The 19,464-nt window shown below is 46.1% G+C and overlaps 1 protein-coding gene across 12 annotated transcripts in view; it reads left to right on the top strand.

Annotated features, from left to right (window-relative positions):
• The window catches only part of LOC144944306 (glutamate receptor-interacting protein 2-like), a 209,150-nt gene that overhangs the window by 103,374 nt on the left and 86,312 nt on the right, over positions 1–19,464 (top strand). For all 12 annotated transcript variants that reach the window (XR_013639573.1, XM_078872359.1, XM_078872357.1 and 9 more), the window contains one exon: positions 15,981–16,058. Coding sequence is in view for 11 of the 12 variants with exons in the window: in XM_078872359.1 (XP_078728485.1) it covers positions 15,981–16,058 (78 nt within the window). In the remaining variant the exon portion in view is untranslated. The remainder of the gene's footprint in view (positions 1–15,980; positions 16,059–19,464) is intronic.

The following is a 19,464-nucleotide window of genomic DNA, read 5'->3' as shown; positions in this document are numbered from 1 at the left end:
GGCCGGCCGGCAGGGAGAGAAACTCACGCATCCAGCCTCTCGTCACTCCATTAAACTCCCGCTGTCCTCAGAAACGCGCACACGCGTATAATATAAATATATAACGGGCTGTTTTGGCAGCTATTCTGGTTACCAATGCACATTTGGCAATTCGAGTGAATGCTGTTGATTTGAATGAAAGTTGAGTTGGAAAGTCATTCGATATCGATCTTGAATGGACGGGCTAAAGTGGGCTGTGTTGATGGTAGCAGAGGGCACTGCAGCAGAATGGGTCGTTGTGCTGTACTTCTGTGCCCCTTGCCTCTACGCCTCCCACCTTCGGCGTCTGATGAAGCTAGGTGTAATTATTGGCGAAACGTCGTACTCGGATTGTAAATGTTGTGGCTTGGCTCTCCAATACGCCGGTGTTGCTGTACTAGTGACGAATTGGAACGTTCTGTTTACGTGACAAACCTTATTAGTTGGCTGTGTCGGGTTGTGGCGAGTTTAACGACACATTTATATTTTTGTGATCTAACCCCCAGAAAAAAACCTGTATTATGGATGATATTGGTCGCGAAAGCCCTACTACGTGTTAAACTGAGCATTGCGAAGTGTGATCGAATGATCCCCCAACCAACCCACGTGAATTCGTTCGGGCCTTCATCCGGCAGTAGCTTGACAAGGCCCGTCCAGGCACATGGATACAAATGCACACGGGATCTCCTTCAGCAACAATACGGTGAAAGTGTCTACACCCTCCCCCCCCGTTTTGTTGAATAATTGCTTTCAATAAGCGGTGGATGGGTGTCACGGTGACATGGCGGATTCCATTTCGTGAGGTTATGATCGGGGACGCTACTGTAGAAAAAAACAACGGCGCATAAATCGAAGCACACAGCATGCAAACCGTGGCTGTTAAAGAGAGACAGTTCTGTTTGGAAAACGGATACATTTCCCAGGCTATTCGAAATAAAAACACTGAATTTTGCGCGAGCGAATTGAGTTATTGCTCTTCTTAATGGAAACCAAGTGAATGGTGCACAACTACATACACACATTGCCACGTCTGTCAGTAACTCTTCCTTAATAACAACAACAATGCTCCTCTTCTTGGTTCTTTCGGTAAAGTCACGTAGAAGGGAAGTAATAAAAATAATAAAAATAAAACATGATAAATAATTCTCACGACGTTTCGGCCACAACGCAAGCAGCCGTCCTCAGGTGAAAACCAGGTCTGTTGAGGCGACGGCTGCTTGCGTTGTGGCCGAAACGTCGTGAGAATTATTTTATTATGTTTTATTTTTATTATTTTATTTCTTCCCTTCTACGTGACTTTACCGAAAGAACCAAGAAGATGAATCCCTGCAGTCACGAAAGCTTTAAATCGAAACAACAATACTAATCCCATGCTAGATGCCATGTTGGTCGTGGGTTGGCTTGACCATACTTCACCATGCTAGTCAGTGCGGTTGGTTAAGGGGGTGACCGTTTGAGATACCACTTGCCACCGATGTTATCCGTGGTCGGATATTGAACAGGATATAACGGAGAGTAGTAGGCTAACGCTTTGGGCAAATGTCCTTGTTCAGAGCTGCGAAAGCAGGAACAACGAACTGAGCCGTTATCGAAGACTGTACTCTACAACTGGTTCCCAGAGAAAATGAAGCTATTCAAAGCAATATGGCATGCTCTTCACTGTGGTTCCCAGAGAAAATGAAGCTATTCAAAGCAATATGGCATGCTCCTACACTGTGGTTCCCAGAGAAAATGAAGCTATTCAAAGCAATATGGCATGCGGACAGTTGCACATTCCACGTCCACCCCCCCCCCCCCCCACATTGCGTTAAAACGAATTGCAAACAAAGTCTTCGACAGGCAAAACACTTGTGTCTACGTAAACTGAGTTAGGTAAAAACACGGGTACGAAACGTGACCCAGGAACTACATCCGGATGGGGGGGAGCCGTCTGTCCTCGGCAGGCTTCCAATCAAATCCTATTCGATTTCAAACGCTTCGAACAGGATCCGGCAGGAATGCGCAATTCCCACGCCAGTAGGGAAAGGAAAACGGGAGGAATGACCAGATCGGATGACCACTGTGGAAATGCTGAATCTGAGACGTTGTTACTCGCCGCTAAGAAAAGCACAGGCGCTTTGGTGGGACGCGTCGATGGAAGTATCCGTCTCTGATTCACAAAAAAGCAGCCCGATGTTTGCTGCCTAGAAAGGTAGCGCAGTGGAAGGGCTGAAACAAATTGTGCCACGGTGGTGAGACGTTAACTACCTCGCTCGGTGTACAGGAGGTTCGTGGGTTCGATCCCAACCTTGATGCCTGTATATTTGGAGTTTGCGTGTCTCTCTCCCTCTCTCTTCCCCCCCTGGTCGCGTGGATTTTTCTCTCCCGATCGTCCGGGTTTTTTTCTCCCTCCACATTTAGAATCAACGTGCGTCTACAGTGTTTGGCCGCTATAAATTTCCACATCGTAAGCCACTTCGTTGAGCTATCATTTGTGGTCAGGTCGCTTCTGAAAAAGAGCTGTATAGCTCAGTGGGCCTTACCTCGTAAAATAAAAAAATGGTTTAGTAGTTTAGTTTGTAAGTAAGGAACCTCCCTTCCCTTGGCCCTACTGTGACTCCCCACCCTTGTTCTCGTCCAAGTTTAAACCTTCTTTTCTTCCGTTTGAAAATACCGAACTGCCTCTTGTCTACACTTAGTATTCCCACTGTTTCTGTCCAGCATCATGAGGTGTGGTTACACTTTAACGCGATGTATACCAGTAATGTACAAGCACGTGATAAGGCCATGTTTCACCTGGGTATGCACGCATTGTATGTTGAACTTCTTTCGCACCGTACGTAGCAACCGTGCTAATCTGGGGTGCGGGGTAAGGACAACAAACTAAAGGCAAAAATCTGTTGTAAAGAAGTGAGTTTTCAATGTAGATTTAAAAGTGCATTGCTCCAGTGGCTTCCTAATATCGGAAGGAAGAACGTTCCAGACGGCCGCAAAAGCACATCTGTAGATAAACCACGATGATGATGGTGATGCTACAGTATAATATTTTTGCATTCTATCAGCAGAGGATTAAAACAAAAACTAGCCACACTGCTGACAACGGGACTCAGAAAGTTGATACCAGTCCGTGGTTTGGCTGCTTAAAATGGCGCTGGAGTCTGGATGGCCAATACGCCGATGGACTGAAATGTCGTTAATTTCAATGTTTACATGATAGTGTTGTGAATGGGGTCGACACGAGACTAAACTCTAACTTTGAAGAGCTTGATTGACCTGCTAATGTGGGGAATTGTTGGGAGATATAAATACTACAAGAAACAAGATTGATATTTTCCCTTGTAGGGAGTGACTAACATCGAACAGACTGTTGTCTGTTTATTACTTTATTAATGTATTACCCACAATCCACTCTGGCAATTGACTTACATGTATTCTTTTCTAATAGCATTTATTTTGTACGGTGCCATTCACAAAAGCAAATGCCCCAAAACGCTGTACAATATATAAAAAAAATACAAAATAAAAACATGACAAAGCAAAAAAAAACAATAGCAACTGGGGAATGAGCGGAATTTTTTTTATTTTACAAAGGCCAGGGAAAAAAAAGCTTAAAGATGAGATTAAAAATATTGATGATATGCAAGTCTGAGAGCCTTGGGCAAATACTTCTACAGAATTGGAGTGAAGGAATAAAATGCTCTCAACCGTGGAGCAAAGACGTGTTATATATGATGTATTTATATAATTTTTTGAAATATTTAACGTTCTATTTTTTAGTATCTATATTTCTTTCCGGATATTAATAAATTTATTATAAATATGAATTAATTTGCACATTTAGTGTCACAGAGAGCCTTTACAGCGCTTGCATGCAAGGTGAAAGGAGACAAACGCATTATACCTTGCGCTGCGATAACGGGAGACATCGGCTATCGGCTGCCGCTCTCAAATGGCAACTACATTCAGAAATAGGCCCCGTTTTGTTTTTACAAATAATTGCTGCTCTACCCGATACGGAGATGCGTGTGTGCTCACGCTGCGTCTGTCCTGGAGCCGAGGAGCACACGAGAAGGGTAAGCAATGCGACATGTGCGTCGTAAATCCATTACGGAGAAAATGTCACGGGTCTTGGAGGGGGGGAGCGGGGGTCCGTCTGCTGAACGGCCACATCTCGCTTGCGTTTATCGGGACCGGTCCGCCACACCGGTATGAATGTCATCTCGGTCATCTCAGTCAGTCGACCCTGGTGCGGCCGGGTACGGGTAAGGAATCAAAACCCATTTGCGACCTCTGCACCTGGGTCTGCCCCGTGACCTCCTGCCAGCGGGCGTTCGACACTTCACGTGGCCTCAAGGTGCACATTGCCTGGCACAAGCGTCGTGGGGACGTCACCGCCACTTAGTGGCGAATGGCGGTTGTTGTTGTTGTGAAATCGTCAAGAAGTCTCTTTGGGGTTTTTTTCTGTTACGGTGTCGCTGTCGTTGTTGCGGCACGCTGGCGGGCGGACAAAGAGCTCTGTCTCCGTGGAGGTCTTTTTTGCGACTGGGCATCTGACAAAAGCTTCCCCGTAGCATCTGCTTACGAATCAATTCGTCGCTGAGGGATTGCACAAGTGCCTACTTGTTTACGTAAACGACACTGACCGCTGTTGGGCTCGCGTGGTGCTTGCGTGTGCACGTTGCACATTTTTAGAGTCCTGTTGTGTAAAGGATTTTTTTTTCTACGCACGCCAAAGCTCGTTATCATCAACTCATTGATTTGATGTTTCTAAAGCTAGGCACTCGGGCGTCAGATGCTGCGTGATGGTACAGCTCATTTGTGTTCCCCTGTTAAACAACAATAATTATCCATGCCTCTTGTGTGAATTACTTAGATCATTAATTTGCATTGAAATGCATGAAATGAACAGAAAGGGGAGTGGTTATTATAATTATTGCCGTGTTGTTTGCCTATTGTGTTTCACGTTGCTCAGCTGGCCGAGTGTTAGAGCGAACGTGCTTGCACGTTCGCTCTAACACTGGAAGGTTTGCGAGTTCATATCGTGGTTGGGGGGTTGACAGCCCATCATAACTCTGGGGGGTCGATAAAGTATACACAACATTGTGGGCTTACTGTGGTTAGACTCCACCCCAGCATAGCCACGTAGAATATTCACCGCCGGCTGTTAACGGGAGATGAGCACGCCCTCAATGCTCATCGGAGCCGGAAATCACTTTGACTCAAAGGTCATGGGGCTTTTTACTTGACTGGAAATTCCTACGTCGACAGCAGAAAGTCACTCCGCAAAATGTTGATCAGCCGCAGAATCGGATGAATAGGCTGCCCAAGTTGATCGTTAATTTGCTGTTCATTCTATTCGTTCACTTTTCATTTTTTTGCCACTCTTAAGCCTGTGAATGAGATGAAGCGTCCGTCCGGAATGCTGCAACATCGCAGTGAAATGCCCTGCGTGTTAGGCAATCCTGCTTCGAGGCATGTTCATTTCGTGGCAGCAAAACAAGATGTTATTTTTTCATAGTATAACTACAGCTGGAATGTTACCAAATCTTATCTTAACGGAATTTATACAGCTCCTTAACCATGACGCCTTACAAACAATTAACAACGGTACAATAACCTGTGAATGTAATGGTGGAGATGAGGTGAATGAAATAGATAAGAGGAAGAAATGGAGGCAAATCTGTGATGCGTGAATTCGGTGAAAGCTAAATTGATTATGGTAAATGATGATGAATGGATTGAATGAATGGGGAATGAGTGAAAGCGAGATGAGAATTTGAAGAGGGAACAGTAACAGTGGTGGTTATGAGGGGGAGATTCCGGTAATAAATAGACAACTTGATGTGACCATTTTCGCGTGGTCACTGCTGATCGGGCTGACACCATCAACTCGCTGCACCTGATTACCTGTTTCATCGCGGGGTGGCTGAAACCCAGATTCAAACCCAGGATTTTTTTGGTGCCCGCTCAGTGCTTTGCAGAGGTCGCAAACGGGTTTTGATTCCTTACCCTTACCCGGCCGCACCAGGGTCGCAATCGGGGTACCCTTACCCATACCCTACCCGATACCCGGCTACCCGTACCCGGCCGGGTATCGGGTAGGGTACGGGTACGGGTACCCGATTGCAACCTCTGGGATGAGCCATGTTGCAGGCGTGGGTGGGTTGATTTTAGGTACTTGAATTGTGAGAAGAGACAAGACGTTGGGAAATGAGTGACACACGGTGACTCACCAGTGACTCATGGCCTACCCGTACCCGGCCGCACCAGGGTCGCAATCGGGTACCCGAACCCGTACCCGGCCGGTTACGGGTAGCCGGGTATCGGGTAGGGGTACGGGTATCGGGTACCCGGTTGCGACCTCTGGTGCTCTGCCCCCTGAGCCACGCAGACTTTTCCTTGTAAACTTCCAGAGCTGGGCTTCGTCAAATGAAGTGAAAGTGCCATTTTAAGGTGGGATTTACTTGCCTGCACAATAATTGGTGAGGAGTGGGGGGTAGAGCAGTGGTATTGCCATTTACGTCGCCTCTCCAATCGGTCTGGAACGTCCTGCCCAGATGACCTTTGATCCATCCCATCTCGCGAATTGTTCAAAAAAACATTTAAAACCATCGTTGTTTTTGCGTAGCCTTTGGGACTCGGATCGAAAGTCTGCCGCCGCCTCCACACTCGAGCATTGCCACAGGCCTCAGCCTCCTGATATCGTCTCTGACAATAGCATTGGACGAATAAATGTGATTATTATTAGTATGAAGATTTATATTAGCTCACTGCTCCATCAACCCCAATGAACCTACGTGACTTTACCCAAAAAACCTAAGAATATATATCCCAATGAACCAAGTTTAATTCCCAATCATGGCTAACATCAGTCACCAATTTATACTGACCACTGCGGTGAAATATGGTACTTAAAAATAACAAAACCCATGACCGACGTGGAATGCGGAGGCCTTCCATCAGCTGGTGGATTGAGAAGCGGCCAGAATTTGTTTAAAATTCGTGAATGGGCCAACAGACAACCCTGACTACTGCACCCATTAGCCCAAAACATTACATTTATTTATGTTTTAAGGCAGTGTTATTGATGCATTCGGTGACTTTTATCAAGATAAAGCTCACACCCCCTTCCCCCAAACAACATTTTCCCAATCCTAAGCAGCCTCTAGATTTGCGTCTCCTGCGTGGACGCTCGGGCGGCAGGGCACCTTGAGCCGCTCTCGTCCGGAATCGCCTCTTCGGTAGCCAACGCTTGGGGTGTGCCCGCCTCCGAGAGAGTGTGCGTCCGCTGTGGATGCCCTCGCGCGGTATGTCATTCATTGTGTACGTTCCTTCCCCGTTAGTGCATACGCCGACGTGTAACCGGACGCTGCTGTGAATCGGAGGGGGGCGGAGGAGAGACCGGTGCTGGATTAGATATCGTTATTTTAGTCCTTTTGCTGTAGCGTTAAGGGGCTTGCCTTTATCGTTAAACTAGATCGACGACTCCGCCGGCCACCAGGGGGGATTTCATTGCCCGCCAGCTCTCGCGTTTCACGCTGCCACCAGGATTAATTATTAATTATTATTTAATATGGACCTCAGCTGTTTCTTTTTGCCAGATGGTCGCACCGAACGAGCAGCACTGCTACGGACGAGCACTTTGATGTGGAAACCGAAGTGGATTAACATTCGGGACGGGAGCGACCGTGCAATTAACGCGGCTGAAAATAAACCTCGCGGAATCTCCTGGTGCGCTATTCCCGTTTGATATTGAAAATTCCATAACTGCCCCTCTCCTTCAGTTGAGCGTCGCGTGGGCGGGTTGCAATTGACACTGGGAGAAGACGATTGTCGTCCAGTGTCCCCCATTGCACGCGCCGTGTTTCTGAACACACTTGTGGTTGTGTTTAGATATGAGAGAGGACAAAAAACAACACCCCATGAGAGAGGTTATTGAGGGCCAAAAGGCCAGTCGGCGCTTTGCCCCAGCACGTGTGTTTTTGTGCAAGTGTCCACATAGCAGCAGTGTTTCCCAACTTGAGTAGTAACTCAATTTAACGGTGTTTGCTTCAGATTGAATAGCGCAGGCGCTGCAGATTGCGGAGTGTGCTTTGGTACCGCGGTGTGATGTACAAGACCGCTTGCTCTAACGGTGAAACCGAATCCCCTTTGAGCAAGCGCAGTAACCTGGAAATAACTTTGCCGGTCACTTCTCCAGAGACGAGAGTGCGTGTAAGTGTGCGCCAGGGAAGTTCGCCGAGGATTTTTGTTTGTTGGGGTGAAGGCTGGGCCCTTTTTAAAGGAAGCGTTGAGGCGAGACTGCTCGGAAAATGTTTGTGGGGGGGGAGTGGGAAAGTGAGCGGCTTTAACGAGCCCGTCTCGGAGGTGAATTGGCTTCGTCGGTCGGTCGGTCGGTGCGTTGGTGCCCTTCTTGATTCGAGCGTTACCTCGCAGCGGTGTTAATTTGCACATCCGGAACCTGTCTTGGTGTTTCGGAATGCAAACTGTCGCGCGTTAATGTAAGTGTGAAAACATTGGGGCCGGCGACAAGTAAAATAGACACGAAACTCGAGTGCCAAAAACGTGCTCCGGGATTAACAAAATAAATGGCCTCCTGTGAGTGATTAATTTCAGAAGAATTATTTCAAATACAAGCAAACTCTGTGGACTGGTTTATCGATATTCATTTGCTCGTAAGCAGTGGGGTTTGTTTGAATTTAGGCTGGTGGAGTGCTGCTCCAACTGGCAAGAACCCTCTCCCCACAATATGGGTCCCAGTTCAACGAAAGATTATACAGGGTGTCCCATAAGTCTGGAATTATAGGAAAAATACATCTCTGTGTTATTGGCTCACGGTCTGGATGCGGTCTGTTAAATTCAACAGCGACCTCCCTCTGACTCCAATTTCCTATCAGTATAGTTATCTGGACTCGTTCTTCCTTAATACTCAGAGACATGTTGGGCCTGCAGAAACAAAAAAAATAACAATTAGTTATATTCTTGGGTCTTTCGGTAAAGTCACGTAGACAGGTTAAAAGAAAAAGAAAAAAACGAAAAAACGACGTTTCGATCGCAAGACAAGCGGTTCGTCATCAGGAAGAAAAAAAGAGGGGGACAGCTACTGAGGCAGGCTGTAATCAGAGGTTTAAAATGGGTGTAGCCCAAGGGTCATCAACGAAGTGGGCGGGGCTAGTGATGTTAATGTGAGAGATTAGCATGTTAATGTGAGAGATTAGCATGTTAATGTGAGAGATTAGCATGTTAATGTGAGAGATTAGCATGTTAATGTGAGAGATTAGCATGTTAATGTGAGAGATTAGCATGTTAATGTGAGATATTAGCATGTTAATGTGAGAGATTAGCATGTTAATGTGAGAGATTAGCATGTTAATGTGAGAGATTAGCATGTTAATGTGAGAGAGTAGCATGTTAATGTGAGAGGTTAGCATGTTAATGGGAGATTGCAGAGCAGCAACGTCGAACTCGGCGAGCGAGGTGGCTGTGTTAGTGGGAAATGTAACCTGTGCCGAAAATAACAACTAACATCGGAAAGTGGTAGGATGGGAACGTCGCAACCAGTTATGACTTAAACTGGTTGATAACGTCCTTCCAATGATTGCTCAGTTTATACCCATCTTCTCGATTAAAGTCTGTATATGTGGATTGCTTCATGAACGAATCTTTGTTGATAGCCAGTGGGTTTGCAAAGTACCTTCGTCTTAGAGAAATCAATTTCGCGTGAGCCCACCGCATTAAAACAATGATCAGCCACGGCCGAGGTATTGGTCCTACCGTGTTTCAGATCTGCCTTGTGTTCACGAACACGGTCCGAGACAAGTCGCTTAGTTTCTCCAATGTAACTACTGCCGCAGACACAGCTTAGTTTGTAGACGCCAGGGTATGGCATGTCAGGGATCACATCCTTCACAGGTGGGATCAGATCACGAATTTTGTGTACTGTGTTAAATCGAACCTGGATCTTGTGTTTGCTCATGATTTTGGAGATCTTTTTTGGTGACCCCTGCTATGTATGGCAAGGTGATGGTTTTGATTGGGTCATCAGATGGTTATGAATATGAATTCCTGCAGAATATGAATTCCTGCAGTCACGAAAGCTTTAAGTCAAAATAATTCGTTATTTTTCTCTATGATTCCAGATTTATGGGCCACCCTGTATAATCCATGACTCAAAATAACAGTTGGCACCTGGCTTAACAGGATGCCACCTGATTTAAAATCCACAATTTTTGTCCTCATTATTCCCTAATGTTATTCCCTGATGCTATTCCCTAATGTTATTCCAATTGTGCTGTCGCATCATGCCGTGCGATGAACGATCCGTGAGGAATGCTCGCAGAGTAGTACAACACCCCGTGATGGAGAACAGTCCACGGAATGAAATACCACAGAACTACTACTGAGATCCCTTCATGTGACTTCTTATCCACATTAGAGGCCAGCTCTTTCCCACATATCCTGCTATACAGAGTAATGCTCACCATCATTATGACAGTGAAATGGTTATTTTTCTTATTTCCATGACTGGAAATTAGCTAAACCAAAATAAAATGTGCAGGGTTTTGTTTGTGCAGTATTTGACGACCGAGCTGAAACGATCACCTCACTACATTTGAGAAACCACTATAATCATGTTTGGCTACCAGGATTCGAACTCATGATGTCCAGTGGTGCCGGCTCAGTGGCCTGGGCAACACAGCCGCTTTTTAAATCAACACGAGCTTTTGAGGGACGAAAGGGAAAAGGAGCACAGTCCTGCAATTAATTGCCCTTTGGAATGGTTAATTGAAGTCTGGGCCTACACGAGAATGCAATAACACGTAATAATCCCATGGAAAAAAAACTTTCCGTAATTTACCAACATCAGTTTTATGACCTTGTCAAATCTTTCAACTTTATTGCATTGCCCGTGTAAACTAATAACAACAACACCTGCGAGGGAAATGAAGTAATAACCAACCATAAATAGCAAGTAAGCACAGTAGTACATTCACGGCAATTGCCAACGACCGATTTTAAGACGCCGTGTACATCTTGTACTTTTAATTTGATTGCCAGGGGCGAAGTAATAAAACTACAAACGATATTTCATCATCGATTATTGCGACCTCGTAGAGTAAAATGTAGCACTAAATTTCCTCATTGATCAGCGGCGGTGCCAATTGAAACCAGAAGTGAACAGATATAAATCATAAAATATTACCCCCTCCCCCCCGAAGTCCGAAATAAAATGCTTTGCCGATCAATAAAATTACTGCCAAGTGGTCGTATTTTAAAGTTCCGCCCTGGACACTTGAGGGTTACGCATTACAGAAGCAATGAGGTCGATTTTCTTTTTTCGAGGTTGCTCAAACTTATCTCAGCAGTGGTTCATGTTTACTTAGGAATGCAGAACCACGTGGACTTGGTGATGGAAGCAGCCTGGAGGTAATCGACCTTTACAAAACAATGCTTTTGTATTATTTTTTTTAAACGCCCCAGTGGATCGTAGGGGTGATCTGTCACACGTAAACAAATGTCAAAATATTTGCCCCGTGCAGTGCAACGTTCTGTTTACTTTGCAATCTGGTCTCTGACATTGTATTTCATCATCATCGACAACAGCAACTGTTTGTCATCAACTTTGCCTTCATCATCATTATTCGCCTTGATCTGTCCGCTGCTGGATGAAGGCCTCCCCACGTTGTTGCCATCTCTCGTGGTCTCTCGAATCTTCCCTGCCTTTAACAATTGCCCGATTTTTACGCATCGTCGTTAACATTTTCCAGTTGTGTCCCTCCAACAATGGTCTACTTGTGTTCGTACGTGACGAGTTACAACTGCCGCCCATTCCAATTTTTTTTTTAAATGGGAAGCTGTCAGACCAGATGTAAATAGCTGTGGACACCATTGCAGGAGCAGCTTTTGCCTAAACAAAAATCCATCATCATCACGATTCATGGGGCATATAGCCCCGTAGGTGTCCACTGCACATTTTTGTCATTTGTTTCCACTCTCCTCTGTCTTGTAGTGCCAATAAAGTTCAAGTAGTGCAACATCTTTCTGGCACCAATCTCTTGTGTCGTCGTCAAGCCATTCTGTGTGTAAAAAAATACGAGTTAGACTTATTTATAAAAAAAAATATGGTGGAATGCGCTTCTGATCGTTTTATTTTAAGAATGGGTGGCGTAATAGCCACTTTTTATACATTTACCTTACATTGCTTTATTGTTAATTTCATGTTTATATTAACGTGTGCAGGAGTGGCTCGGTGGTTAGCGCGCGCGCTGCCTTGTGAACCCGGCAACGTGAGTTCAAATCCCAGCCTTGGCACAGGTCTCGGAGCCCCACTTCCACCAACTGTCACTGACCAACATGGTGAAGTATGGTCAAACAGGCCTTATGATGTAAAGTCATGGACAGGCCTTCATTCATCCGCGGTTTGTTAAAGGGCTCTAAATAAAACATATATATTAAATCTACTTCAATCTATTGGAGTTTTTTTTCCCCTCCGCAGTATTTTACTTACAATGTTGGGGCCTATAAATCAAGGCAAATGTTCCTGCAATTTCTCTGAGGTTAAGCCAAGATCATGACTTCTAGCTATCAATCACAGACCAGATTAAAATAACATGGAAGAGGAGGAAGAGGATAAGAAGAATAAAACACAAATATTCCACGCTTGTTATTGTTAAGCAATCCACGTTTATACAGCTGCGTGACCACGAGAGGCAGGGTCAGGGTTTGAGCACTCAAAGGACTTGGCCGCTATAAGGGACCAGTCTGACGAGAGAAATGCCGGTAATGCGCGAATGTGATACTGCACAGACGGGCACGCTCGTGTGCCTCAAATGTACGTCGTGAGGGCCCTCCCAAACAATCAATGCCGTCGGTTAAACTCGCGCGCCACTCACTTTTCACGGCAGCAAGGCGTGCCATTCAAAGCCGACCCCACCGTGGCACGGTCAGCCTTTGAATTAAATGAAATCTCTTGACACAAAAAAGTAAATCGATAAGTAATGTACGCCGGTCATTTTTAAACTGAACAGCATTATAACGGCAACGCGAGAAATCTATACATATTTGTAGTTTTAACGCAGCGCGGCTTGTTGACGCATCAGATGTAGCTGCGGGGGGTGACTTTTATGAACTGTTTCGCAGTTCAATTTTTGTTCACTGTCTGGGACGGCAAACAAAAAAACTCATTTCAAACCCCAAAAATAAAATCTATAAATATAATTAAAGTCAAATGGATAGCTCGAGGACAGCGACAGGTTTGTAATAAAATGCATTTCCGTTTCCAGACTTTGCAGAAGTGTTTGCATTCAGTGCAGCGTGAGCTTCCTAAGCAGTAAAAGAGTTTGTTGACGGTGAGGTGCAGCAGCTGCTGTTGTTAAATTCTTTCCGTTCGCACCTTTGCCGTACGTCTGACGTTTGCGCTCGCGTCGTCTGAAATGTGGCATGAAGAACATGGAAATGTATTTTTGTAATCGGTAGCCATTTTCAATCCGCTGCTGGATGAAGGCCTCTCCATGCCATTATGGGTGTTGTTTTCTGGCCATACTTCATGTTGGTCGGGTTGGTGAAGTTCAAGTTAATTTATTAGGTATAGCCCTGTGAGCCATTCGGCTCTTGAATCGGGTGCAACCGCAACAAACAAAAAAACAAAAACATGAACAAAAACGTGAAGTGGTGGGACCCGGGACCGGTTCAGATGTCGTTCACCAATCGATGTTTGCTGTGGGCAGGAATCAAACTTCGGTAACCAATTCCATTGGGAAATGCACTGACCACGGTGTCGCCGCTCCGCACGTAGTAAATCTTGTAAACATCTCAACTGTCTTTCTAAATTGTCTGCAAAGCACCAAGTAGAGGATTATAAAACGCCATTCTTCTCACCCCACCATGCGCTGCCTTTCCATGTTCACCAGTCGGCTCCATATTAGCGCTATGCAAGTTGTAAGCCTCTACACTATGGGAACCTCATTTGCCAGTAAAAATATGATAATTGGTTTTTACCCTTCTATCTGGCAACAAAGGTGTCAGTTTTGTTGCCAGATAGAAGGGTAAAAAACCAATTATCAAGTTGTAAGCCGTTGAAATGTGACACTCCGCCATCATGGAACACGTGGGAAGGAGTGCACACATCGAGGTTGACTTACTGTGACTGTGGGAACCTCATTTGCCAGTAAAAATATGATAATTGGTTCTTCATATTTTTACTGGCAAATGAGGTTCCCATAGTGTAGATGCTTGCCCCGAGCTCTCATACTCTGATGGTGCATTGTCTTTGAGTTGTGCGCCTTTTGGCGTCATCTGGTCCAACCCATATGAGACTAGGCTCTAAGGAAAGCTGTCTCGGGTGTGGATCAATCAACTTTAAGGACAGTGCACATTATCAGAGTTATGTTCTTTTGTTTGTATTATGACTGCAGGTATTGCGGTCTATGCAAACATGACTCCTTGTAAAAAAGGTGTCAGTTTTGTTGCCAGATAGAAGGGTAAAGAACCAATTATCATATTTTTACTGGCAAATGAGGTTCCCATAGTGTAGATGCTTGCCCCGAGCTCTCATACTCTGATGGTGCATTGTCTTTGAGTTGTGCGCCTTTTGGCGTTATCTGGTCCAACCCATATGAGACTAGGCTCTAAGGAAAGCTGTCTCGGGTGTGGATCAATCAACTTTAAGGACAGTGCACATTATCAGAGTTATGTTCTTTTGTTTGTATTATGACTGCAGGTATTGCGGTCTATGCAAACATGACTCCTTGTAAAAAAGGTGTCAGTTTTGTTGCCAGATAGAAGGGTAAAGAACCAATTATCTTACTGTGACTGATTTTGATTTAAAGCTTTCGTGACTGCAGGGATTCATCTTCTTGGTTCTTTCGGTAAAGTCACGTAGAATGGAAATAATAAAATAATGAAAATAATACAAAGTAAAAATAATAAAACAATATAATAAAATTATAAAATATTTTATAATGTTTTATTTTTATTATTTTATTATTTCCATTTTACTGTGACTGATTCCGAGCGTGGATTCGCTAAAGGTGTGCGACACACAACACAAGTTACGCAGCCCAGGTTTGCTGCCTTGGCCTTGGTAACTCCGGCGTGGGAGGTGATGCCGAGCCCGCTTGCCCAGTCATTGCGCCAGGCCGGGCATACGCTCCGGTAGCCTTGGGAACGTGATGCAAGTGACACCGGGGAGCCGAACGATGACCGACTCCCTCCATCCTCTGTTTGTTAATATTTTTACAACACGACACCGGCTGGCTTAAGGCTGGCTTAAGGCTGGCTTTGACGTGGATTCCAACCGTTGACCTTTGAAGGAAGTGTCATGCACACTGGCCATTTTCTTTGTGGTCTACCACTGAGACCACCTGGGTTGGGAGACCATACTTGGGAGCTTGAGTTCATTCACATACCGAGCTAGTCCATATTTACTTCATAGCGTTCATTATGCCTTGTGTGTGTGTGTGTTTTGTGGTCACTATCTTTAAGCCACAAGGTATTCTCTGGCAGTCTCTCATGTGCTCATGCTCACAGACTTGTGTGCGCACACACACACACGTGTATATGTCTAATGTTGTAATGGATTTTTATTTTTAATTGTGTGGCCGAGAGTACAAACGTGAATGTCAATTATAGACGCCTTTGGACCAGAGCATAATCTTCATCGTATCTTGTTTTCTCTGGATTATTTGATGTGGTTTTGCTGTTGTACTGAACCAGACCCCAAAGTTTTTGCATAGTGCTCCTGCGCGTAACATCTGACAATACGCCACTACTGTATTTGTTTAAACCTGAGACCAAGAAGTTCAAACCAGTACAAAGCTTGTTTTCGCTTAAAAACAAATGCCGCCGAACAACATTTTGTCCAGCGAGCCAGCACTTTACTTGCCTATTTTACATGCGTGTGGACTGGCAGACGTCTGTGTGTTGCGTTTGCCCGTTTATTAATTAATCGCACCTCTGCTGTCGCCGTGTGTGTTTGTCCTCAGACGATGGGCCCTACGCACGGGCGAGCGGGCTGGCACGCGTGGATGGCACGGTTGCGCTCAGACGCCACAGCATCCCAGGTGAGGCTGCCAGACGAAGCGAACGGTCCCCCGTGCAGCCTCGCGAAACCGTCGTGACACAATGCCGCTGGTGACAAACTCACGACTCCCTCGTGCGTGGCGCACGGCGCGCGAGGGAGTCGCGTAGACACCCACCATGCCCCAGCTGCCTCTGTTTCTCCGATACCAGTTACTCATTTGAGGCTGAGTCTACCTATGGGGAGGTGCACAACAAGTTCAGACGCAAGGTTGACAGTGGTGTTAGTCATGGCTGGGAATCAAACTCGGTTTTGTCGTACTGCTCTACGACTGCTCCCCACTATACATTGGCAAAGTTCTCCTGTATAGCTTTCAGCAGGCTGTTGTTGATGTGGCCATCACCTCGCCTGGCCGCATTTGTCTCCCCAGTCGCTGATGTTTTTGCTCTGCACGAGGCACTCATTTAAGGCTGAGTCGACCTAGGGGAGTCCCAGGACAAGTTCAAACACCCTTTGCCACTGACACTCGCCAATGGCTGGGAATCCAACACAAGTTGTTGTTGTTCACAGAATACCCAGATCTGGTATTTGGCTGAATGGTAAATACGTTTTCTTCAGTGGCACCTCGAGCCTCAATTAAAGTGAATTCAGAAGTGAGGCACGTGATGTCATCTTCTAGGGCTGTTCTGACACAAGAAGGGGCACTGCTCCCTGAAATAATTTTCATCGAAAATGTCTCGGGCCTCGTAGCACTCTATCAATCGCAGCACTGTACGATATTTGGATTTACGGAGCATCTAAAAGCAACTTCATCTCAAGACAATGCAGACGGACACAGTGTGGACAGTTTATAACACATTCCTGCGGAGGTAGCTGGTAGCAACGTTGGGTTGCTCGGTCAATGGCCAGGGTCAACGGCGGCGTGGTGTATTCCGCAAATATGGCCTACTGTGAGGGCGGGCACAAGCCGGCGTGAGTAGGTTAAACGTTGAGTTTTATAAGGGCCCAGCCCCTCCCCACCCAGCCCCTCCCCACCCTCCCCTCCCCACCCAGCCCCTCCCCGCCCTCCCCACCCAGCCCCTCCCCACCCTCCGCTCCCCACCCAGGCCCACCCTCCCCACCTAGCCCCTCCCTCCCCACCCAGCCCCTCCCTGCACGACGGACGGACGCAATAATCCCCTGTGGGCTGGTGTAACCAGCTGGTGTAACCAGCCCACAGTATGAAAGAGCAAGACCATCTTCTAGGCAGGGGGGAAAAATGAGTCTCTTCAGTCTGGAGCACCAACGGCTGTGGGAAGGGAGTTCTAGGCTATAGGGGAGTAAAGGGAAGGCCCGCCACACTAACCCCCCTCGCTTCAATCAACGTGTCCACTGTCTTTCTCAGCAGCTACTGTAGGGCTGGGTTTTTGTTTTCATGATTCGGATGTTGAGGGGAACAAAAAGCCAGTCATGTGGGCTGACCTTGAACAGGGAGGAGCACTTATCGGAGTATGACCGCGAGAAGGGAAGCAAAGCAAGCGAAGCAATCGCGGTAGAACAAAATCTACAAGTGCTGCTCGCAATATTTCCATTAGGCTGCAAGGGAAGCCTTTAGATAAGCACCATTACACTCCCATGAGCGAGCAGATCAGCCAGTTATCTGTATTTTTATAAATCCGCCGGCACTGCAGGAGGGGCCCGGTGAAGGCGATTGAACTCGAGCAGCGCCGTACGGTTATTGGTTTAAAGGCTTTGCATGTACAGCAGATCGGTCCACTTGATCTAAATGGAATTTATGAAGTGATGCCCCTACTCCGGTCAGATGCAGTCTGCATACTCCTGCATGGAACTGTTTGTCTTTCGTGAGACCGACGCAAACACGTGCTGAAGACGAAATCGCCCAAAATGTTCCCGATCTAATCATATTTTGGAAATTGGGTGGGCTTGATCCCGGTTAGCATTTAAATAGGGTGACCGCCATGGCTTGTGAGGTGTTGTAGGCATGGCGCTGCGAGGTGGCCAGGAGATGGCAGTGGTGAGTGTCGCCCCTTCGTATGCATGCTGGGTTGCCTCGAGGTCAGTGTTCTTCACTAGTTTTGAGCGGGAGGGCCACTTTCGCCGATAAGACATCATCAGTGTGAGGGCCGCCACGACATTTGAAACCCCGGAGTTTGACGGCACGACGATGACGATGACGATGATGATGGGTAGTGTTTTCACTTTTGTGTTTTGTCGGGAGGCCGCAAGTCAGGGGCCGCACTAAAGACCAACAGGGGCCGCCAGTGGCCCGCGGGCCTTGCAATGAACAACACTGCTTTCGGTTCTACCGTTTTCTCCCACATGAAGCCAAACACTAATTTTTACTTTTGGCCGAACGTCCTAATGCAGGATCCTCCTGATAAATTGTTTCGAGACTCGGTGGGGCTTTCCCTGGGTAAATATTTTTCTTCCAAGCCAAAGCACGGATTATCCCGCACTTCCGATTCGCACGGTTGGCTACGTACGGTGCGAAAGAAGTTAAACATACATACACATATTATTGTATGGGATCAACTGATCGAATTTCCTTCCACCATGTACTTCTATTCTGTTCCTCTTCTCTCGTAACATCCAATATACTTGTATTTCGTTCCACCACACCCTGGATAAATAATTGGCATTTTCAAATCATTGGTGTGATCTCAATTCGAGAAAAAAAAACTGCCTGTTGAGCCACAGGATACCTTTGTTGTTACAAGGGAGTGGATGGCAATCCCTCACCCGTGTGCTGATCACAGGCCAGCATTGCAGCGGCTACATGTCTTGGCATGTTTACCAAAAGGCACTGATTGAGTTAGTGTTGCTACGCACCTTTCTTTGAGCTTCACTGGTGCAACAAATTAAGTTTAAGACATTTAATTTTCGTTTTTGCACCTGACGTAATTTGGTTGTGCACTTGAGTAACTTGTTCAGGAAAGGGCTTTTAGATCTGTCTCTGAAATAATGATTTCGGCACTAAGTCCCCTGTCGCTATTATGAGTCTCCTTGATTTTCTCGGTTGAATTTCTGTCCACTTCAAAAAAACTATACATTCTCAAATATATTCATATTCCAGACAGACTGCAATAGAAACGCATGGATGAGTAAATATACGCAAGCTAGAGACATCATTTTATTAAAATCCAAATGTGCTTGAGCTGGACGTGTCGCTGGAAGAGCTGATGGCCGGTGGTCAAGACTAACAACGGAGTGCAAGCCAAAGGAGAGAACGCACCAGGGAGAGGTCATCCACCACTACAAGATAGAGAAATGAAATTAGACTCTGCGCATATGGCAGATTGCTTATTGCATTCACGAGACCGTGAGTGATGGCGACAGCTTGGACAGTGGAGGGGAGGCTTCATCCAGCAGTGGATAGCCCATGGCTGATGATGATTTGTGTGATTGCAGTAAAACTCCTCTTATCCGGTGTGGTACGGGGGCACTCGGGG

This window comes from Lampetra fluviatilis, chromosome 34, assembly GCF_964198595.1.
Source record: "Lampetra fluviatilis chromosome 34, kcLamFluv1.1, whole genome shotgun sequence".
NCBI lineage: Eukaryota > Metazoa > Chordata > Hyperoartia > Petromyzontiformes > Petromyzontidae > Lampetra > Lampetra fluviatilis.
This window is presented reverse-complemented; position numbering and strand designations above follow the sequence as displayed.